Source organism: Thalassophryne amazonica, chromosome 20 (assembly GCF_902500255.1).
Source record: "Thalassophryne amazonica chromosome 20, fThaAma1.1, whole genome shotgun sequence".
NCBI classification, from domain to species: Eukaryota; Metazoa; Chordata; class Actinopteri; order Batrachoidiformes; family Batrachoididae; genus Thalassophryne; species Thalassophryne amazonica.
Window position 1 is genome coordinate 44,367,594 of NC_047122.1, and position 24,059 is coordinate 44,391,652.

The 24,059-nt window shown below is 39.7% G+C and overlaps 1 protein-coding gene across 3 annotated transcripts; it reads right to left on the minus strand.

The window, feature by feature from the left end:
• Positions 1 to 1,629: 1,629 nt before the first annotated feature.
• tpd52 (tumor protein D52) lies at positions 1,630 to 23,821 on the minus strand. 3 transcript variants are annotated; one of them, XM_034160602.1, is made up of 7 exons: positions 23,684 to 23,821; positions 8,201 to 8,328; positions 6,807 to 6,955; positions 6,333 to 6,434; positions 5,275 to 5,316; positions 2,821 to 2,869; positions 1,630 to 2,649 (listed from the first exon to the last, which is right to left on the minus strand). In XM_034160602.1, exons 1-7 carry the CDS (start codon positions 23,700 to 23,702, stop codon positions 2,530 to 2,532), a joined length of 609 nt encoding a protein of 202 aa, XP_034016493.1. In that variant the 5' UTR covers positions 23,703 to 23,821; the 3' UTR covers positions 1,630 to 2,529. The 3 variants fall into 3 exon arrangements, with proteins under 3 accessions (XP_034016493.1, XP_034016491.1, XP_034016492.1); XM_034160600.1 differs by lacking the exon at positions 23,684 to 23,821 and adding an exon at positions 15,806 to 16,034; XM_034160601.1 differs by lacking the exons at positions 5,275 to 5,316; positions 23,684 to 23,821 and adding an exon at positions 15,806 to 16,021.
• Between the last annotated feature and the right edge of the window lie 238 nt (positions 23,822 to 24,059).

Here is a 24,059-nt window from a genome sequence, read left to right on the forward strand (position 1 = left end):
CCTTTTCGTGACAATCATGTTTCATTAAAGAATAAAATGTAATGCAAGAAATGTTTTTACCCACCGTGTTATATTTCTCACACACCACATTTCTCCTCTCACTGAAATAAAATGTATAGAAATGTGGATGTTCTTTTTGGAATTAGTTCCTTACTATGAAAGTGTCAAACTGCGCCACCTTGAGCCCAGGTGAAGCAGTGCTTCTATACTGTTTCATGAGAAAATCATTTGCCTCATTCACTTTTGGGTAATTTTACCAACTTATTAAAAGTTAAAATGCGTTTTATAGCAATAAGTCCCGCCCCTAAATACCATGCACATTGTAAACAGAATGTGATTGACACAATGATCTGACTAATCACTACCTTTTTGTGTGTATATCTTTATTTTATTCAGGTCTACACGCTGAATATGCAACATTATTGAGCCTCACAATGTGATTTTTAAGGCTCTTTTCATCCTTTCAAAGATGATAACAATGACTTAACCTTTTGTCATTCATGGAGTTTTTGCATTCAGGTTTTACCTTTCAAAGAAATGTCGTATTAAACTGTCAAATAAGGTTTTTCAAGGGGTCATTTTATGCAAAACACTTTTGCTCTATTTTTATATTTTCATGTGTTTGCGTTCTCATGTTAACCACACTCAAACTCCCACAATGCTTTGAGTGTTCACAAAGAATTTCTCGTCCTGTAAACATAATTTAGTTCTGACACAGCTTGTTTTAGACTTGTGTGATTTATGTAACCAAAATACCCCCAAACCCTCAAAGTACTTTAATTTTAGCTGTGGTTATTCAGTGACTGTTAATGCTTGTAAAGAGTAAAGCGATCACACATCAACCCAGATTCTATCAGATTTAGTGACTGAACGAGTTCAGCCTCTGTGTGCACAAACCACTTGATTGTAATTAGTCACAGGTGAGTTGGCTTTCAACTAAACACTTCTTGCTTTCTCAACCAAATAATCGTTTTTTTTCTCTCTGATGTATCTGCGGTACACACTTTAAAAATGTTCTTTTTGCACGGGTTTGTCATTTGACATTTACATTGAGGCTGTACATCACATTCAAACTGGCCATGGCAGAGGCACGGGGGAATCCATGACAAAATCCCAACAGGCAATATCCCAACTCCTTATTACAAAAATGGACAAAATACTTGTTAAGAGGTTTCAGCTTTTTCAAAGTAGTGATCAGATTATCAGGAGCAACTACAACAATGTAGTACAGTAACTCTAACGCTATTATAGTTTATATTTATTCATGAGATTGGAATTTTGTCCACTTTTATAATAAGGAGTTAGGATTCTGCCTGTTGGGATTTTGTCCCGTCACCGGCATTTCGGGGGGGGGGGGTGTTTCTTCATCAGAATGTTTGGCCACCTGTCACAACTGACACACACCATTCATTACAAAAGTCAGTGCTCTGGTACATCTTCAGTAGTTTAATATTTTCTATATCATACTGTCAACCTGAATGCAGTGTAACATTTTGAACAAAATCCAGATCTTTTCAAGTCAACGGAAACACATCAGCATGAAGGCTTACTGACACAATATGAAGCTGAACCCATGAGAACCTATCAGGGCAACACACACACACACACGGCTGTAACAACAGACACACATTAAAGCAAAATTTTAAAAGGGGGGGAGATAGATTTGGTATTTTATAATTGTTTTTTTTTTTTTGCCTTGACAGCAGAAAAAGACAAGTGGATATATGTATGTGTGTATGTTGGAGTGGGGTCGAACGAAGTGTTACCCCTCACAGAAACAATGGGCCAGTGATCCAATATGGACTCTGGCTGTTGATGAGACATTTATTTCGCTCTGACCGGGTCACGGCTGAACCTTGACTGTGTGTTTGCGTTACCTCGGCTCTGCTGATTTTGGCTGTGTGACTATCTTTGCGTGTGGACTGTATTTGTCACAGGCATGCTGCAGCTGTAGCTGGAGAGCAGTCATGGTACGAGTGTGTAAATCAGGACTACAGGGGAAACGTTAAGTTTTAACACAGCGTTAGACTGTTGTCACGTGATGTCGTGTCCAAAGACTAGAATAATGCAGCAAAGTCAGAACAGCCACACAATAACCAAGGTAATGTGGAGTTACCCCCCCCAAAAAAGGAGGGTGTAAGAAACAAAATGACTCAGGGCTGTGCATGAGGAATAACACAATTGCCTAGCTCACATAAAGAGAGTAAAGTTCTGTTTATAGAACATAAATGTGTTCATTTGATACTGGAACAATCTAAGTGCAAGTTTGGCATCTTTGCTGGTTAGAAAAAGGCAGACAAAAAAAGAGAAGTCACACAGCAGGAAGGTTCTGCTTCACTTTTCCTTAACAAACTCAAAACCATGAGACTGGCACAAGCCCACGTGCCAACGGCCATGCTTACAGTTCCACAGCAGTTAACAAGTGAGCACCAGCGGATTACATCACAAAGACGATTGGCATAATAAAGGCTTGACTGGCATGTGGGGGGGACGGGAACAAATGAAAGCAAATGTGTGCAACGGTGAGGCTCAGTGCATCGGCGTCTCGTGGGCAGGTGAAGTCTCGTGCTGACCGAGTAGTGACTCGTTGGGCTGACTGCCGCCGTCCTGATCTCCAGGGCCACTGCTGGACGTCGAACTCATTCTGGTCTGAAGCAAGGACACACAAAGATAAACCCCAGCCAAGTACGGATAGTCGACAAAATAGACCATCACTACATTAAATTTGTAACCCGTTCCTCCACACGTATCCAGTGTGAGGTTATTCAGACATTTCAGAGAAGTATCTGGAGTGCTCCCAGTTTGTTTGCGATAGCATACCTTCAGTGTCTCCACTCTCTCTTCAAAGGACTTGAAGGTGGGCGCATTTCTGCAAGAGGAGGAGTCACAAAAACAGACTCAGTGTTTGGAGTCCCTGACTTACTCGTAAACCCAAAGTAAGTGATAAAGGTTTGCGAAAGTGGAGACACAGACAACAATAAGAGGAGGAATGTCCACCTTTAGACGGTGGTTATCTGATACTCCATCTTTAATGTGACCCAATTTCATTGTGTTGAGCTGAAAAGCGCAGGGTGGATGTTTTCTCCCCATAATCAAATCATAATTCTCCTAAAAGAGCAGGAAATTCTGTTACAATATTTCTTACAGAGGACAGGCAAATCTGTTTTGCACAGGTTCAGACAATTTTACTGTCAGAAAGCATCATCTCCGCCCCACCAGGCTCATAATTCATTAAGATTTGGAGAATACAACAAATACTGCTTGAAACTTCTAAAAAGACAACAGTGTACCCTTATACTTCCAACAAATACAAGTTTATTAGTAATATGAAAGAAAACCAAGTTTCTAAAGTTGCCTGTCATGATTTGTGTTTTTTAAAAATACCTTTTCTGTTGGTACAGTGCATCCAAAAAGTATTCACAGTGCTTTTTCCAATTTTTTTTTTAATGTTACAGCCTAATTCCAAAATGGATGACATTCATTTTTTCCTCAAAATTCTAAACACTATCCCCCATAACAACAATGTGAAATAAGCGTTTATGAGATTTTTGCAAATTTATTAAAATTTTTAAAAACTAATTAATCACATATATATATATTCACAGCCTTTGCCATGAAGCTGAAAATTGAGCTCAGGTGCATCCTGTTTCCACTGATCATCCTTGAGATCTTTCTAGAGCTTAACTGGAGTCCACCTGGGGTAAATTCAGCTGATTGGACATGATTTGGAAAGACACACACCTGTCTACATATAAGGTCAACATATAAGGTTGACAGTGCATGTCAGAGCACAAACCAAACATGAAGTCAAAGGAATTGTCTGTAGACCTCTGAGACAGGATTGTCTCAAGGCACAAATCTGGGGAAGGATAAAGAAACATTTCTGTTGCTTTGAAGGTCCCAATGAGCACAGTGGGCTCCATCATCTGTAAATGGAAGAAGTACAGATCCACCAGGACTCTTCCCAGAGCTGGCCGCCCATCTACTAAACTGAGCGATCGGGGGAGAAGGGCCTTAGTCAGGGAGGTGACCAAGAACCTGATGGTCACTCTGTCAGAGCTCCAGCATTCTTCTGTGGAGAGAGAAGAACAACCATCTCTGCAGCAATCCAGTCAGGCCTGTATGGTAGAGTGACCAGACAGAAGCCAGTCCTTAGTAAAAGGCACATGGCAGCCCACCTGGAGTGTGCCAAAAGGCACCTGAAGGACTCTCAGACCATGAGAAACAAAATGATCTGGTCTGATGAGACAAAGATTGAACTCTTTGGCATGAAGTTTGGAGGAAACCAGTCACCACCCCTACAGTGAAGCATGGTGGTGGCAGCATCATGCTGTGGGGATATTTTTCAGCAGCAGGAACTGGGAGACTAGTCAGGATTGAGGGAAAGATGAATGCAGCAATGTACAGAGACATCCTGGATGAAAACCTGCTCCAGAGCACTCTTGACCTCAGACTGGGGCGACAGTTTATCTTTCAGCAGGACAATGACCCTAAACACACAGCCAAGATATCAAAGGAGTGGCTTCAGGACAACTCTGTGAATGTCCTTGAGTGGCCCAGCCAGAGTACAGACCTGAATCTGATTGAACATCTCTGGAGAGAACTAAAAATGGCTGTGCACCGACGCTCCCCATACCAACCTGATGGATCTTGAGAGGTGCTGCAAAGAGGAATGAACAAAACTGCCCAAAGATAGGTGCACAAGCTTGTGGCATCATATTCAAGAAGACTTGAGGCTGTAATTACTGCCAAAGGTACATCAACAAAGTATTGAGAAAAGGGTGTGAATACTTATGTAAACGTGACTTCTTAATTTTTTATTTTTAATAAATTCACAAACAAAATTTTTATATTGTCATTATAGGGTGTTGTGAGAAGAATTTTAAGGGGAAAAAATTAATTTACTCCATTTTAGAATAAGGCTGTAACATAACAAAATGTGCAAAAAGTAAAGAAATGTGAATACTTTCTGGATACACTGTATTTTTGGGAACACTGTTGTGACAGAGGTTTGCCTGTTTAACATTTACTGAAATGCAGCTTGACTGACAGCTCATTAAGCTGCTTTTATCAAGTTTCTTTTAGAAACCTCAAGCTACAAACTGGTCATATTTTTAAATGCAGAGCATGACCTTTTCACCAGTGATAAAAAAAAAAAAAAAAAAAAACACCACCGTGGGCATTTTACCACGAGTTTTATTCAATCGTTGCATCTCAAATGGCACAAGTGTGCGTAAACCATATTAACGCAAGCTAATTCGATCGCTCTCTTACCTCATGACGGGCATACTAGTCGAGTGCCGTAATGAACGCATGCTATCCGATAGCATTGTAAAGAAGAAAGAGGCTGTTAGTCATTACTTTAAGATAGAACGGTACTTAAGAAGAAGGAAAGAAAGACAGAAACATAAACATCACTTCTTTTTACATGCAAGCACACAAATCCTGTTTTATTTCTTTAAGACCATCTATCAACGCTGACGGTCTGATTAATCCTGTTTGTTAAAATGACAACAGAAACAAATACACAAACATCCTGTTTGAACCCATCAACTCCTACAGAAATTGTGCATCAGCAGTTTGCAAATCGGAGGACCTTAATAATCTTGTTTAATGCTCAGTAATCCAGACAGAAGAAAAATAATTGAGTAAAAAACATCTTAGACTTAATGTCATTTGATACAAAATGTTTAGGACCCACAATAACTGCAACTGAGAATTTTGCAGCAATAATAATAAAAAAGCAATCTAGTAGATTCACAAAAATAAAACCTTGCATCTTTGACACTGAAGCAAAGAAAAGACAGAATGCAAGTAGGTGTGCTAATGTAACAATTAAAAGTAAAATAACTCATTTTTAATTTGGGGTTTCATCATATTTGTTCAAACGCAAACTTTAAAAAAATGGCAGACGTTTCATTTAGTAGAATTTAAAAATAATAACCCACTGAAATTTTAACCCGTTAATACAAAGTTAAATAATAAGAATGTAAATAATCTGGAAATGTGCAGACTGTGGGAACCAAATCATTCTATTATTCATTTAATTTTTTTAATAGATTAAGCTGTCAATCTTAAAACAAAGTAAAAATAATAAAATTAAAAAAATAGAAATATACTCCAAACTGAGTAAATTACACGAAATTTAAACGGTTAAATGAACACAGACAGAGTCATCAGTAAAAAGAGAACAAATGTGTCTGGAGCACAACATTTGCATTGGAACAATAGATACTGTGTTTTCTTCATTTCAGGCCAACGTGTCCCATCAGTCTCACCTATCAAAACAAAAAAATCTGCACAATCTAAATGCTCCTGTGCAAAAAGCTCACCTGACATCCTCCAGTTTTCGGGTGATGGCTGAACCCATGTTGGAGAAAGCGGCTGTGGCCTTTTGACCTGCCTGGGACAGTGTTTCTGAAGTCCTCCTGTAGCTGAAAAACAAGAGTGATGGACAGAAAAAGAAAGAAGAACTGAGTAACTTAAAACTATGTTCTGGAACATAAAAATCCCATCAATACCACAAGATCATCATAGATGTGTACACCTTGGCATACTCGTATCATTGATTATCATCCAACGGGTGACAAGTGCTCGAGCCTCTCAAGGGGAAAAACAGGCCCCTAATTATCCTAAAATCCTCTAATTATTTAAATTCTTTAAGAAGTCATTCAAGCTTGAATGCATTTGATAAACTGTGCAAATAGCTAGTGTGGAGGCATGGCTACAGTGCTTTAGGTGTTGTACTGAGCAGAATGCACAAATATAAAACATGTCAAATTGTGCTCCGGCAGGTGAGTCCTTACGCGGTGGAGGTGGTGACCTCCTGCCAGGTTTTGGTTATGTTCTGTTTCAGTTCATTGAGTGGTGTGATACCCAGCTTCCTCTTAATGTCTGCTAACTGCTTCTCCTTGACTGCCAGGACCTGAGACAGAGTCTGGATCTCATCCTCCACCTGGACAGGGGGAAAATAACAAGAGGTGAGGACAGGGTTTTTAATAAACAAACAAATATTACTTCAACCTCTCTGACATATAAAGGTGGTGAATAGGGGGAAAAGAAAAGAAAGAAAAGGGGTGTTTCTGCACTAAAATGAGACAGGAGAAAGCTGCTATTGTAAAACACCTGCAAACCCCAGTTTTCATCACTGCACAATCATCTTTGTAAAAAAAACAAAAAACAAACTACACCTTAATGAATGCTTTCAGTGGTATGTACTGTAGGTAACGAGTATAAAGCCCCTTTCACACTGGCGTATTCGTAGAGCTGCATATTGCAGCATTGTGTTTCATTTAAATATGCCCGAAATGCGTGCGTACTCAGCCTTTTTCCGTGTTCGTTTCATACTTGCAGCTGCGTGTTTGCTTTTTAATGTGTGCACACAATCGCGTGTACCTTGCCGCTATTAAACCAGTTCACTCCTGCCGGCTGTGCAGAACACATCACTGCACTTGGAAAACAGTGGATTGTATCATGAGGTTTTAGTTATGTAGCCAAAGCTAATATTTCCTGCCTCTGTGGAAGTGAGCTCTGTTCTCTACTGCAGGTGTGGTGCAGCTCAAAAACAGAGTCAATTAACATTATTATTATTATTTTATTTTTTGTCTTGGAGGATCATTTTCATTGTGACCAGGTGCTGCTGAGTCTGGCTGTGGTAAAGGCTGCCGTGACTCGTTAAACTTTTAAACCACCGGTTGCTCCGATCAGGTCCGCTGATTTGATCAGACCTGATCGATCAGATCGTCTGATGAGCGCACTGACATGCAGCGATGGCGCTCTTATTTTAAAGAGTTACAGCTCTTTTCAGTTTTGGTCAGACCTGAACGATCAGGGCATTTGATGAGTGCACAGACATGCAGCGAGTGCACTTTTATTTTAAAGTCACAGGTTTGATCAGACACAGAGCGAGAGAGAGAGAGACAGAGAGAGTGAGGGAGAGCGCCCGCGAAGGCATACGCTCTATGCCAAAGAAAATTAAACATGTTTAATTTCTTCTGTCCTTCGCATGTAGCCCTCAACATACTGCTGCGTAAGGAGAAAAAACTCGACGTATAGTTGCTAAAAGTGGGCATAGAGCTGCTCAGCATAGACGATACGCCACAATGAGCACCAATGTGAAAGGGGCTTAATACACAGATGAGACCCAACACCTGAGTCTGACCCCTTATCACACCCTCTTTAATCCCTGATCCCCTCTGACCTTCACCAACTCTTCTTGTAGCTCCTGACGCTCCTCCTCTGTCAAGGAGGGGGGAGGAGTTGCAGAACTGGCACTTGTTACAGCATCTTCTCCCACCTCAGGCAGTGACTCAGCCCCCTGCTGGTAACCTGGAAGACAAAATAATAAGAAAGTATATCAGTACATCCACTTTGAGGTGGCAGCAATTTTTTTCAAAGATATTTTCACATTTGCTGTGTGCTAGTGATGTGGCAGGTGAACACTGATGTTACCAAAATCAAGCTGCCATTGACAAAAGAAATGAAACGGGCAGCAGTGAATCATAAGAGATATTTCAGACTAGGAATAACAAAATGAATAATATCAATGCTGTTTGACGTTAGCTGTGCACTAAAGGGGGCCGCACGCAGTTTACGCTACTGTCTTTGACTTTGCCGTCTCTGACAGGGCTGCGTCCTGCAGGAGCAGCCACGCAGCAATAACACAAATAACTTTTAGGATGAAAAGACATCATTCAGTCAGACAACATGAGAGAAAATGAAAATAGACGGTCATTAGGATCCATCAAAAACACAGTGGCTGAGTATCCAAGGGCTCGACCAATAAGAGTTAGGCACATTAAGATAGTGTCTCAGCTCAAGTTCTGTATTTACCCTCATCGTGATCCAAATCTCACAATAACATCACCCTGTTTTTTGTTTGACCGTTTCCTGTGCCGTTAATGACTTCAAAGGTTTTGTTATTTATCTGTGGAATGATCCACCATTTTAGATCGCACACATTAACTATTCAGAATAAATGGTAAATGGACTGCATGTATATAGCGATTTTCCATCTGCATTAGACACTCAAAGCGCTTTACAATAATGCCTCACATTCACCCTGATGTGAGGGTGCTGCCATACAAGGTACTCACTACACACCAGGAGCAACTAGGGGATTAGGGACCTTGCCCAAGGGCCCTTATTGATTTTCCGATAAGGCTGGGATTTGAACCGAGGATCCTCTGGTCTCAAGCCCAACGCTTAACCACTAGACCATCACCTCCCCAGAATAATGCAACACGTTCATTTTGGAATGACCAAAAGGATCACTATGTTTTATGTTCATATCTGATCAAGAACTGAGAACCAATGAGAACTACTTAAGTGTTGCATTTTTACCCCTCCCCCAACTTATTATATATACAGTAGTGTTCAGAATAATAGTAGTGCTATGTGACTAAAAAGCTTAATCCAGGTTTTGAGTATATTTCTTATTGTTACATGGGAAACAAGGTACCAGTAGATTCAGTAGATTCTCACAAATCCAACAAGACCAAGCATTCATGATATGCACACTCTTAAGGCTATGAAATTGGGCTATTAGTAAAAAAAAAAAAAAAAAAAAAAAAAAGTAGAAACGGGGGTGTTCACAATAATAGTAGTGTGGCATTCAGTCAGTGAGTTCATCAATTCTGTGGAACAAACAGGTGTGAATCAGGTGTCCCCTATTTAAGGATGAAGCCAGCACCTGTTGAACATGCTTTTCTCTTTGAAAGCCTGATGAAAATGGGATGTTCCAGACATTGTTCAGAAGAACAACGTAGTTTGATTAAAAAGTTGATTGGAGAGGGGAAAACTTATACGCAGGTGCAAACAATTATAAGCTGTTCATCTACAATGATCTCCAATGCTTTAAAATGGACAAAAAAAAACAGAGACGCATGGAAGAAAACAGAAAACAACCATCAAACTGTAAGTGCTGTGACAGTTAGAAGATGCCTGTGTGAAGCTAATTTATTTGCAAGAATCCCCTGCAAAGTCCCTCTGTTAAATAAAAGACGTACAGAAGAGGTTACAATTTGCCAAAGAACACATCAACTGGCCTAAAGAGAAACGGAGGAATATTTTGTGGACTGATGAGAGTAAAATTGTTCTTTTTGGCTCCAAAGGCCGCAGACAGTTTGTGAGATGACCCCCAAACTCTGAATTCAAGCCACAGTTCACAGTGAAGACAGTGAAGCATGGTGGTGCAAGCATCATGATATGGGCATGTTTCTCCTACTATGGTGTTGGGCCTATATATCGCATACCAGGTATCATGGATCAGTTTGGATATGTCAAAATACTTGAAGAGGTCATGTTGCCTTATGCTGAAGAGGACATGCCCTTGAAATGGGTGTTTCAACAAGACAATGACCCCAAGCACACTAGTAAATGAGCAAAATCTTTGTTCCAAACCAACAAAATTAATGTTTTGGAGTGGCCTGCCCAATCCCCGGACCTAAATCCAATTGAGAACTTGTGGGGTGACATCAAAAAAGCTGTTTCTGAAGCAAAACCAAGAAACGTGAACAAATTGTGGAATGTTGTTAAAGTATCTTGGAGTGGAATAACAGCTAAAAGGTGCCACAAGTTGGTTGACTCCATGCCTCACAGATGTGAAGAAATCATGAAAAACTGTGGTTATACAACTAAATATTAGTTTTAGTGATTCAGAGGATTGCTAAAAAAGCAGTTTGAACATAATAGTTTTGAGTTTGTAGCGTCAACAGCAGATGCTACTATTATTGTGAACACCCCCTTTTCTACTTTTTTTTTTACTAATAGCCCGTTTTCATAGCCTTAAGTGTGTATATCATGAATGCTTGGTCTTGTTGGATTTGTGAGAATCTACTGAATCTATTGGCACGTTGTTTCCCATGTAACGATAAGAAATATACTCAAAACCTGGATTAATCTTTTTAGTCACATAGCACTACTAATATTCTGAACACTACTGTGTATATATATATATATATATATATATATATATATATATATATATATATATATATATATATAAACATACATACACACACACACACGTATATATGGATGGATGGATAGCTTTCTTATCATTGTCATTACAGCAATGAGATTTCCACACCCACATTCCACAGACAGCCATTAATCCACAATTATTACTTGTTTACTGTAATAATGGCACACATCAGAATTAAGACAACACATATACATTTGACATAGTTTATGTGCATTAAACTTGAAACAGTCCATTTTCCAGATTGAGGCGATGTGAGTGTGTGGTAGCCAACACAACTCCATAAGGAGTTGTGTTTATGGAAGATCTAATAGGAAACATTCAATCAGTAGAGCTTTAATAACACACAACAACAACAACAACAACGTTTAGATGAGGGAACTGTTCTCATATTGCTTGAAACATTTAAGATCTCTAGATACTGCGGGCTGCTAAAGAACAAGTTTTGTTTTTTTTTGGGGGGGGGGGGGTTTGTCACTTTAAATCAATATTTCATTGATAACAGTATGACTGAAAATAAAATTTCATTATATTTGGCAAATGTTCATTTTCTTTCGATGTGCAGTAATAAGCTGACCCACTTATTTTAGCCATTTTCTTTTTAAAAAACTCCAAATAATACTTTTACACTTTTCTATGACCCTCCCAAACATGTATTGGCCATTCTGGACATTCTGAATACCTTGAAATATCTGTAGCTGCTGCAGTTTAGAAAGTACAGCTATATTTGAAGTAACACTCAGGATGAAATAGGGTGTGGTCAATTTCAGGCTGTTCATCGCAGATAGATATTTTGGCACATATCCCAAATTGCTCACAGGTGTCATTTTAGTCTAGAACAGTTGGGTTATCCTCTCCTAAATGATGTGTATACATGTCTCAGCTAGGCCCTCTACCAAGAGGATGTTCAGGATTTTTTTTCTGCATTTCAGATGTTTTTAGGAAGATCTGGATGAAGTATTCCTGACTTTTTTTCCAAGCGTCTGCCAAAACAAGGTTTAAAATGGGTCTAATTTTGCCTAAAACCTAGGCGCTCCTACAGCAGACCCATAACCCCAGCTTTCAGGATGTCTCATTCTCATGACTGTGACAGGACACGATTAAACATGATAGAAACACATCATAAAATCATGCCACCTCTAACTGTACACTACATATAAGTGATGGTTTACAAATGGTGTATTTAAAAAGGTCAATCAGCCTTAATTCTGTAGGTGCTGTGACAATTTCATCAGTCTCTCATTCAAATCACACCTACAAAAATGTTGAATTTTTTTCTTAAATATACCTTGAGGGAAATCATCACAGTATACACTACTCTTCTGCTATACCCCCAAACCTCCTTATTCTACAATAATTAGAAATTATGAAAAAGAAATGATACCAAGACAGTTAGTTCAGAGTCCCAGTGCATGCTGCGGGCGATGCTGGTCCCAAAGAGGTTCCAGCATGGATACACAGGGGGGGGGATTTCACCACACATTCTATTCATCCCTTCATTCTTAAGGCCTGTGATCCACCCCCACCTCCTAAAAAAAAATAAAAATAAAAAAGGCAAGTGCCAGAGTGTTGCCTTAAAATTAAAATAATATTTCTTTGCTACGCTACATGAGCTTCAAATAAACATTTATCACTCACAAGTCCGTGACCCTATCACCCACTTCAATCAGTGGCTCAACACCCCTCCTGCTTTCATGTCACACCCTAAAAATCTCAAGACTTTAATAAACAATAAAAGGCTGATGGATGCTTGGAGGAGGTGGAAATACCAAATCATAAGTACAAGAACACAGTTACATATTTGCTCCCAAAAACACAGCAGTGGAATTTCCTCCCAACTGTCTGGAGAACCAATTGTAAGGAGGAGGAAAAACAAAAACAAAAGAACCTTTGTCCACCAATAAACAAACAGTCATTTAAACAACAGAATCATTAAATCCTGGTTGTAATCCTAACTAATACAAAGGGAACTATAAGATAGTTTTCCAAGAGTAAACTAAATATTTACATATGAATATGTGCTGCTTACTGGAAATCGGCAACAAAGTCATTTCCCAGATGAAATCAAAGCGGGTGAGGGGGAATATAAGAGACAATTCAGCCCCTTAGAGTGAAAACTCCCCTGATATGTAATACTTTATTTTCCTTCTAGTAGTCTTTGCCTTCCATTTCTCATGTTCCATTTAGCTGCTCTTCCAGTTACTGGAGATTCAGCAGTGTCATTTACGCACACAAAATACGCAGACATGCGATTATTTACAGTGAACAAAACAACTAAAACTGCTCAACCTTGAGGTAAACTTCCTCATTCAGCCTCATATAAATGTAGGTTAAAATTGTAGAGAAAGTAACAGGTGCTTACAGTGACAGATTAGTATAACATTACCTGTAAAAGGATGCATGACAACACTAGTTGGAAAACTTCCTCTTTCTTATGAAAGCTGTTCTTCCACAGCACACACATTATGTGTACTGTTTTGTTTTAGTCTTTTATCAAATGTCCTTTTTAGTTTTAGTCATATTTAGTCATTCACTTACCATTTGTATTTAGTTATGTTTTAGTCCACTAAGTGTGTTAATTTTAGCCTAGTTTTAGTCAAAAGAGAACTCAGTCGAGACATTTTAGTCTTTTTGATAAAAAAAAAAAAAACATTATTTCTGATTACCATTTCCGTCAATATAGTGTTTCACACAACTGAAATAACGAACGTCATCATTATCTGACAAAATACACTTGTTGAATGATTTAAGGTTTGTGGTGTTTTCCCAATATTTTAAATCCGCAAGGCTTCACATCAGATACACTTAGACATTTGATTTTCTTGTAAATCCACAGCACTGTAAACAAAAGCCGGTACCTGTAGGACCACATCGCACCGCTTATGTGGAATAATAAAAAACACACACCACCCGGGACGCGAAACCTCTGATTCCCCATCAGAGACTTTAACACTGAGCTGTTCTTTGAAAGAACAGAGCTGTTCTTTGAAAGCTGCGGGAAGCTGCCTCATATCAGAAAGGACATGGAAGTATTACAAAAAATATTAAAATCCCACGCCACATAGAAACACTGCATTTATCAAGCAAGCAATAAAAATATGATCAGTCTGTTCCGCTGGTGATGACCCATGGTCACATACATACAGTTATGAAATGACATGAATGAGAAACAGTGTGCTCTGATGTCCACATCTACTGGTCAGGTGCATCCAGTCGGCCGCGTGTGTTCTGCCCGACACGTGTCTTGTGGACGGCGCACCACAGCACAGACACGGCGTGATGTGGAACAGAGCTAACGTGGGTGACGTGACGGTCAGATCTTGCTTGCTGCAGCTTGTCGCCATTTCAGTTTTTAATTCAATGCAAAACATTTTAATCTTGGCTTTTTTTGCGAAACAAAAATGCATGTTAATTTCATCTTAGTGTTTTAGTGGAAAGTGGTGGTCTAGTGGTTTAGCATTGGGCTCCAGACCAGAGGATCTTCAGTTCAAAACCCAGCCACACCGGAAAAATCACTAAAAGCCCTTGGGCAAGGCCCTTAACCCCCTAGTTGCTCCTGGTGTGTAGTGAGCACCTTACATGGAAGCACCCTGTCACTGGTGTATAAATGTGAGGAATAATTGTAAAGTGCTTTGAGCTTCGGATGCAAATGGAAAAGCACTATATAAATGCAGTCCATTTACCATTTTACTACCCAACCATTACTGTAGTATGTACTAGAACAGGGGTGGGCAACGAGGGCCGAGACAGTGCAGGTTTTCCTTGCAACCAATCCCCTCAGCAGGTGGGTTGCTGATGAGCTTCTCCCCTGAATATAAACACCTGATTGTCAATGAAATCACCTGCTGAGGTGGTTGGTTGTAAGGAAAACCTGCACTGTCTCGGCCCTTCATGGCACATGATTGCCCACCCCTGTACTAGAAGTAAGCAAGTGTGTAGTAAGGACAGAATTCAGAGGTACTATGACACTGCCAACTTCCTTGTCCTTTGACCCAAATATTTACAGATGACACATATGGGCATAACCGCATATACCGTGAAAACTTCTATTTTGCAACAGCAGACATTTTTTAAAAGGTTCTTGATGCTTAATAAATGTATATTTGTACCATGCCACAGCCGCTTGAACAGCGTTACCGTTTTCATGCATGTCTGCAATCTTTGAACTTTCCTAGGAAGTTCTTCTTCAGTCACCAAGTTCCAGCTGCTTAGTGTAGTCTGTAGATCATCTTGGTAGCATTTGATGAGTACTAAATGCTTACTAAGTATTCAGATTAACAGCACATAATTACCTCTGCCAAAAGAACAGCTCCACAGAAGTTACAGAAACTAAAAAGAGTCTAATTATGTCATAACTACCTTACAATTACTGCTTTTTTATTGCAGAGCAAATTCAGAGATACTCACAAACAGGTGTAATTGTACTTTTAGTAAATCTATTTGATTCAAAATTATATACTGAGGGATAACTATGATTTTGACCAATGTAATCAACACGATGTAAATCTTTGTTTTAGTGTAGTTGAATAATATGCACTTAAAAAATGTTCAGCTGCAAAAAGTAATGAATCCATATACAGGAATATCATCCAGATCAATCCCAAACTTTCATGGTATCTATTCCAGGTCAGGCCCAAACTTATCACCACATTTAGTAAAAAAAAAACTATTTTAAGTAAAGCAGCCAACACAACAAACAGACAACAGTAAAACTACTACCAAAGCCTTTTCTCCCCCAACCTGTCCCTTTCAATTAAAGAAACACATCATCCCTGTCCAACACATATGCTCAGCTGGGCCTTCCCATTTTCTCCTTCTGATTACCTCTGCTTCTGACAGTCGGTGAGCAAGGTGGTGTGTCGCTGTAGGCCGGGGAGAGGAAGAGATAGCTGGTGTCGATTCCTCGTTTAAAGTCAAATGGAGACTGATACTCCTCCAAAGGCTCCATCTTTAGAGTACTGTTAGTGGCAGCGACTACTAACTCCAAACAGGAGCTCTACCTACGCAAAGCCAGCAGAGCTGATTGTCTGCATGTGATGTAAGCATGTAAGCAAGCCTTTTCTGTGTCTCCTTGTTCACAGAGTCCCGGACTCTCGCAGCATCACACACAAACACGATCCCTGTTAAGAGTGTGCATGAGTAGCACTAGCTTTCACGCAGTTAGAACACATGATGAGGGTGAGTGAAGTCTTCTTGCGCTCTCTCTGTTCCTTTCCTGTCATTAATAAGTTACCCCTCCTTTCACACCCCTCTTCTGCTCCAAGAAAATTCCAAAGGTCATTCAAGCTTCCAGAGTCTCATTTTCACAATTACTGCTGGTGTCGGATGTTAGCCGCTATAAACAGAGCTAGTGCAACACAGCAGGATTCTGCAGTGACACTGTACCTTGAATACCCACAGGCCTCTCACATCCCTCCTTTCCTTACTTTCTGTCATGTAGCAGATCATATTTGGGGGTGGGGGGGGGAGCAGCAGTTTGAGGTTCTATTTGTGTGTGTTGGTCATGTGATGAGATTGTGTGTGGTAAAGGGGCGGGGCATAAAATGAATAGCATAATCTGTGGTGTCCCAGATTACAGCAGTGCACTAATCCTACACTGCCAGTCCATTTTGGAGCAGCAGTAAATCCAGTCAGATAGAATGGATGGGAAAGAATGCCAGAGGGAATACTAATACCATTTGTGTATTCATGAGAACTTTAGGAAACATACTCTATGTGCAGTGTGTACATACATTCACTCCTTTGATCTTGAAACTTCACTTCGATCTAGGAATGTGAAAAAGCACGCCCTTGATCTGTACGATTACCTATATTAAAAGACACTCTTCTTTCAACTGTTAACCTATTGTAACCTATCTTAAAACCCACAAATCAGAAAAGTAGGGACATTGTGGAAAATGATAATAAGTAAATAAATAAAAGTGATCTGTACATTTTCTTAGACTCCTATTTCATTGTAGACAGCATAAAGTAGTGGTATAACAGATCACAGTTGATCACTGATCCATACAGACCAGCCCTCATAGTTTGGCACGCATTTGAACCGTGGATTTATTGCAAAGACTACATAATTGTGTGATTTTGTGTCATGGTGACTTGTTTTTAAAGTGATAACTGTGTTAACTTTGATGCAGGCGCAGTGAAATTACAGTATGGCGAGAATGTAGCTGTGCGTTTACATATAATGTGGACCAGAGCCAGTTAATTTATAATAAAAAAAAACAAACAAAAAAAACCCTTGTGTTCCACTAGTGACACCTTGCTGCACTGCTCAATGAATCTCTGGGTCCAAACACAGAAAGAATCTCTCAGAAACCTCAGGAGTTGATAGCGAAGTGTCCATTGCGTTTTCCCTGTACAGTCCTGAGCCCACTTAACCAAGCGTTGCACTCGTGGCAGAAGGTCCAGAGTTCCGGAAAACAGAGAATATTCTCGATTTTTTTCTTAGCACCTGCTCAGCAGGACCACGGATCAGTGGGTAGGATTAATGTATTTATCCTGTAAGTAAGTTCGTCCGGCTTGTCCCTGTATTCACTCTGGGTCACCACAGCAGATCTGCTTGTTGATTTAACACATTTTACACGGATGCCCTTCCTGATGCAACTCCACATTACATGGAGAATGGGCAGGGGTAGCCTTGAATCAGGAAGCTTCCACTCTACCATTAAGTGCTTGGCCACCACCGCTGCCAAACATATTTATCCTGAAAGGATCATATATAAAGTTATTATTGCTATCCTCTCACTGGGCAATAAAGGCATCTTCATCATTTTTAAAAAGAATTTGTAGTTATAAATCTAGACTGGCTTTGCTCCATTTCTTTTATGTTTTTACTTTTCATGACTTTGACAAAGGTATTCTTAATTTAATGATAAATTACAATCGATTACTCAATTGACATAGTTGCACAGATTTTATGCCGGCTGCCCTTCCATCGTGACACAGGTCCAGTTCTACATGGAGAAACATGCTCACAGCTGCTGAAGCCCCTATAGTCAAGTACTAATCAGGATCTCCTCTATCCCACTTCTGTCAGCTGACAGAATCAGAATCACAGCACAGTGAAAGGCCCATTAAAAGTCTGCTAATGAGTCTTTCATTGGATTCAGGTGTGTTGGAGCAGGAAGACAACTAAGAGTGTCAGGAATGTGGCTCTCGAGGACCGAACTTGACCACCCCTGCTCTACACCTTGTCGCTACAATCACGCTAAAAACATTTTTAATTTGTGGAGTGTCCATTAAGAGCCAATTTTTTTAAGGGTCAGGTGGGCTGTGATTCAAGCCGACTCAGACTTCAACGAAACATGGCTCAGAGATGGAACCTACTAAGAAAGGTACTTTCCCAAAATTTTCCCCAAAAGTCCCCAAAATTCTGCAAACTGTTATATCAAGTAGAGATGCTAGTTTATCCACTCCTGCAAATTTTGTTAAAAAAGGCTGATGGCGCAAACCACCAGGTGGTGCTAAAGTTCCTCAAAAATGGGCAAGTCGAGTACTTTGGTGCCCCTGGTGGCCAGCACCATCAAGACCCCGACGTTTTTTCGGTTGCATTTGATAGAGTAGGGCCTATATTTTTTGATAACATTGAAATCTGTCTGGGGTCTTGATGGCGGAGAGGGTTATGGGTCTTTAAATACAGCCAATTTCGCAAAATGACCAGACATTGAGCGCCCCCTATATTCAGTGCCATCAATCCCCCAACCAAATATGTATGCAAGATGAAAGAGTTTGCCTCCACAAGTCATCTGATAGTTAAACTGGTTTGGGGACTTGATGGCACTGAATGTTACACCACTTGAAAGATGAAAATTTAATGAAATATCAGTTTTTGCATAGTTTTGCCTTAAACTTAGATGACCCCTGGCAAGGTCAACATTTGGTTTTCGGTTGAGAAATTTTGCGAAAGTTTGTTTCTTGGTAGATTCCATCTCTGAGCCAAGTTTTTTGAAATCCGAGTCAGCTTCAATCACACCCTAATGTAAACCTGCCTGAACTTTAAAAATATTGGCTCTTAAATAATGTGATGTAAAAAGCAACAAGAAAAAAAAATAAATCAGCTCAGTCTGAGAACAAAATCCATTTGTTGCATTCATCCACCCAAGCAACAAACAGCCATTTTCACGTGGTTAATGTACTCCTGCAGGGCATCAATTAACTTGCTAATGATGCCGTACTCTGTCACATGATTAGCTTGAAACACAAATCATAAGACACTGATAACTGTGAATGCAACAAGTGTTTGCACTAAGTTATCATCATGAGATGTGCATCAGGATAAACTGTAAAAACAAATTACAGTGTCTGTTGCTGATTGACAGACTGTAGCATAATATACAGGAAAAAGTATCCACTCAGTGAACAGATACTGCCAATTTGGGGGGGGGGGGGGTAGCCACCAAACCAGTGCAAACAAAATTTAGCTCATTGTTCATACACGTTGTGACATATTCAGAATTATGGATGTTAGCATAAATGTGAAGCAACCAACTTTTTCAAAGATTAATCCAACCCTTTGATCTTAATTGAGGCTAATCACTAAAAAATAAAATAATCCCTCCAGAACATGTGCAACAACTGTGATGACTGTCTGAAATGTACATCAGTCTTGAAACAGATCAACATTAAGACTATGATTCTATCTGTAAGAGACTAAAACTATCCACAATGCAATCAACTGTGCTCACTGTAATTTAATAAGTCCAAAGCGTCAGGCACTGGTCATCATCAACCTCATTAGACAACTGAGAAGGAAAAAACAAGATGGACTGTAACCCTGACTAGATCTAGCCTAATTTTTGAACATATGTATCTGAAGGCAAAAAACAAACATCTTCCAAGTAAAAAAAGCTAAATATAAATGTTTCTTCAAAGCAACAGTCTTCATGTAACACCTCACTTTTTTTTTCAGATAACTGTAATACACATTGTGGCTATGTACTAGAATTGTGCTGTGAAACATACTGGACTCTATGACAGGAAATGCAAAAATTAATAAAAAAAAAAATCATGTCATATTTTTAAGTTCAAGATACTAGGCACTATTCCACAACTGCCTGGGGAAAACAAAACAAAAAACCTTCAATGTCTGTTCCCACGCAAGTGACTATTAAAGTAAGATAACATAAATCTATTGAACATTCAGAGAGCATACAGGACCTATAAAACCTATCTTAACTGTGTCGAAGTAAAGGTGGAAACAGTGATTTACCAAATTAAAAATGGCACTTAAATCAACAGAAGACATCATAAAAATATACATAAGGGCCCCTTCACACACAACATAATTGAAGCCGACTAGCACACGAAGGAGGAATTGCATGCCATTCGTGAAAAATTGGAGCCGCCTCTAACACCTCGTACACCTGTCGCTACAACTATTTGCACACATCAGCGGCCGAAAGACAGAGTGCGCCCTGTGAGAGCCCATTCGATCCCTCTCGTGGCAGGTGTCGGACAAATTCCAGGTGACACACACGAACATCCAACACCGCTTGCTCAACACTTAGAAAATGTGGTGCCATTCAAGCTGTCAGGACAAAAATAGTGAGCAGACGATCACTTTCGAGCTGGCTGTGAAATCTGTTTAAGTGCCCCCACGAGTGTGGCATTGCAAAGCAAAACACATGTTGTTGGCTCCCCCACAACACGTGGCGGGCATGTGTATCGCACATGTCGCGCGCCCCAAAGACATGTGGCATGCGTGTATTTCAAGCCCTCCAACGCTCTCCCCAACACATGTGACATGTGGGGGGGGACACTTGCATGAAATGCTGATATGTATTTACAGATGGGGAGTGGCAAGCCACGTCTGAGTGCACACAGCACAGCAAGCTGCCTCTCAGCTGATCACCAACCAGAGGCTCACTGACAGCTGCAAATGACGGCTCAGTGCACACGATATGTCACATTAAAAACACAGAGCCCACAGCCAGGATAGTTATACAAATAAGTACTACAATAACTGCATGCCAAATAACTAAAATGAATGATCACATAACACAGAAATAGAGAGTGACACATTGGTCTGTGCGCTGAACGGACAGGGGGCGTGTCTGCCAACAGCAGTTGCTGTTGAGATCTCCGGTCCTGGATGTCACAGATGGGGAACATGTACCATGTTTTGGAGGACATGACCTTACATCTGTCTACTGTGACATGTGTGTCTGCTTGCTGTCCTCATGTGGAAATACATAAAAACATATATCGCTTTTGTGACAAGCTGCAGTGAGCGACTGCACACCGCGCACATTGACAGGCTGTCCCAGATGAAACGGACCATCAGATCACTCAGTGGGTGATCTAAATGTCACATCACCCATATGAACTCTGTTCCACATGACGCGGTGTCTGTCAGGATTATGACAAGCCAACAGTGCGACAAATATGCCACTTTCAGTCACGTATTTAAAAATACGCCGTAACAAATGCCGTTTCATCAGTTATTACGGCTCTTTTTTTCTCGTAATTAAAGACGATGAAAGCTTCCTCTTCTATACTTTGTATAATTTCTCTCTTTTTCAAAAAAATGTTTATCTCCTTCTTGATTTTACGTATTTTACGCTCCTGTTATAAGACAGTGATTGTACAGCAGTGGTAAAATTTCTGTCTGTTAATCAGAGCTTTTGTAAACTGCAGGTTTGAATCCCACAAGTGGCGTTTATTTTTTATTTAACCGCAGGGTTCTGTAATGAGTCCCCTTTTATTTATTATTAATGATATCAACCCAATGATTTTCACTAATTATACACCAGCATCTAATCTATAGGTGTGTGGTGACTGTAGTAATTATTTATATACCTGGCTGGACATAAGACATAATGAGCGCGCTGCTTCATTCATGTCATTTCATGACTGTACGCCTGTGACCATGGGTCATATACAGAGGCACAGAGGGATCATACTTGTATTGTCCGCTCAATAATTTTGTATATATATATATATATATATATATATATATATATATATATATATATATATATCGAGGTAGCATAGCCTTGAGATCATTCAATAAATTTGATCACCTTTGTATGTATATAATGGCCTGCCTGTAGAACCAGAACTTATTGTGTTTTAGAGCATGAAGAAGAAAAAAAAATCTGAAGAATTAAGCCAAGGCACCCAGAGGGAAGGCAGAGATCTGATTTCACCTGAAGACCCATCTCTAAAAGATTAATAGAACAAAAAACAACTGCAAAATGTACTGTACAGAGATTATGAGAAACTTTGGACCATACAGACTTAACTGAGGAAGGAAGCCCAAATTAACACCCAGGAATTAATAAGTGTCCTAAAGGTCCAATGGAACCTCAAGATCACAAGCAACTGATGGAGTTTAAACATCAACCATTTTGGTGTTTATAAAACTTTGACACACTGAAAATCTGACAGTGAATAAAACATCTACATAATAAACACTATTTTAAGAATAATTTTATGTGTAAATAAAGCACAGAATGTAATTGACTGTGTAATAAAATGGAATATAAGCAGCTAGAGAAAATCTACTTTAATTTTTTTTAAGCCAAGGTATACATAAATTTATGTCCTCAACTGTACGTGTAACTAAGGAGTGTTAAGTGTTTCAAATCTGATCAATGTGGGAAATTTCTGCCCCCCACCCCAATTTTTTCTTTTTAATAAACACCCCATTTCTGCCTACCATTTCTGTAAGGCAGGGCACACTTCCGGCTTCAGAACATGGCTCCCAGCTGCCGAGCAACCTTGCATACTACTTTATCTCCAACGGTTTAGGGTTAGGAATTTAGGATAAAGGTCAGAGTTTCATTTTTATGAAATACATAAAAATCTTTGGAAATTTGAACCATACTTCCATTTCTGCAGCAGTACTTTGGGCACATCCAAGAGCAGCAGCACAATTCCAATATGGTCCCAGTCCATTTGAGAACCATCCAGATGCGTATACTGTGCGACCACAAAGTGTCAAAGCTGCCTCAATAGTTGAGCATAAGAGACTCCATCAGATAGTCAGAATGTTATGAACTATCTAGCCAACGGCAATGTTACTACATATAACTCATTTTAAAACAGGGCAAATAAAATCAAGAATGGGAGGATTTTTTTTTACATGATATCCTATAATGCAATCAAAGTTTTTGGCTGCATCTAACGCCATAAGCAACATTCAAGTTTGGGAAAAAAAGCAAACCTGCAATTCAACAACATATCAAGTCTCTCTGAAACAGAAAGAATGGCATATGCTTAGACTTGTTTGAATAACAAACCTCTCACACTGTCTGACATACAATAGGTATGTCTAGTTTTTAATTAAAGCATGTGCATTCATGATCACCAGAAATACTTCAATAAAGCAAGTGAAAATCCAATCTCAACTCAAAGAATTTTTAAAAAACACTGTACCGAAAGAAACACCTTTACCTCTACTTTAAATCAGCTTCCTCGTTTTGCAATGGAACTACTTCGTGGGCTGATAAATGTTACAAATATTGTGTAACAACAAACTTCAACATTCGTTTGACATAGTTTAGAAAACCTGAAAATATCCCTTGATGGGGAAAAAAAAGTGTCTGTTAGCATCTGAAGGTTCGACTTTGAAAGTTAGCATATGTTGTCAACGAACATTAACTTAACACAAGCTAACTAGCATCAGAACTTTGACTTGAGACAAAAAGCTTGTTAAAACAGAAAAATATACGAGCTAAAACATATCAGCAGACGACTTACCTTGCTCTGAAACCTCCATTATACGTCTCGGCGGAATTTGTGTCACACTTTGAGCTCCACAGTGTTCAAGTTGCGCACTCAGGGGCAGGTCTTCCTGTTCTCTCTCCAATGTTGCCTGGTAGCACGCCACGGGGTGGGGTCCGCTGTGACGTCAGCACGTCGCAGTGTAAACAAAGGCGAGCACGTGGATCCTGTTTTAAATACCAACAACATTGCATAGCTGCGTATGAAGGCACGTCATTTAAACATTTAAAGTTAACCATCTGTGAGACCTCAGTTACACTTAAGACCGAGTGGCAGCAGAATCCAAAGGTAAGTGAGAAAGAGTTAACACTGTAAACTAGAAAGGCACTCATGTAAGTGCATCTCTGAGAAT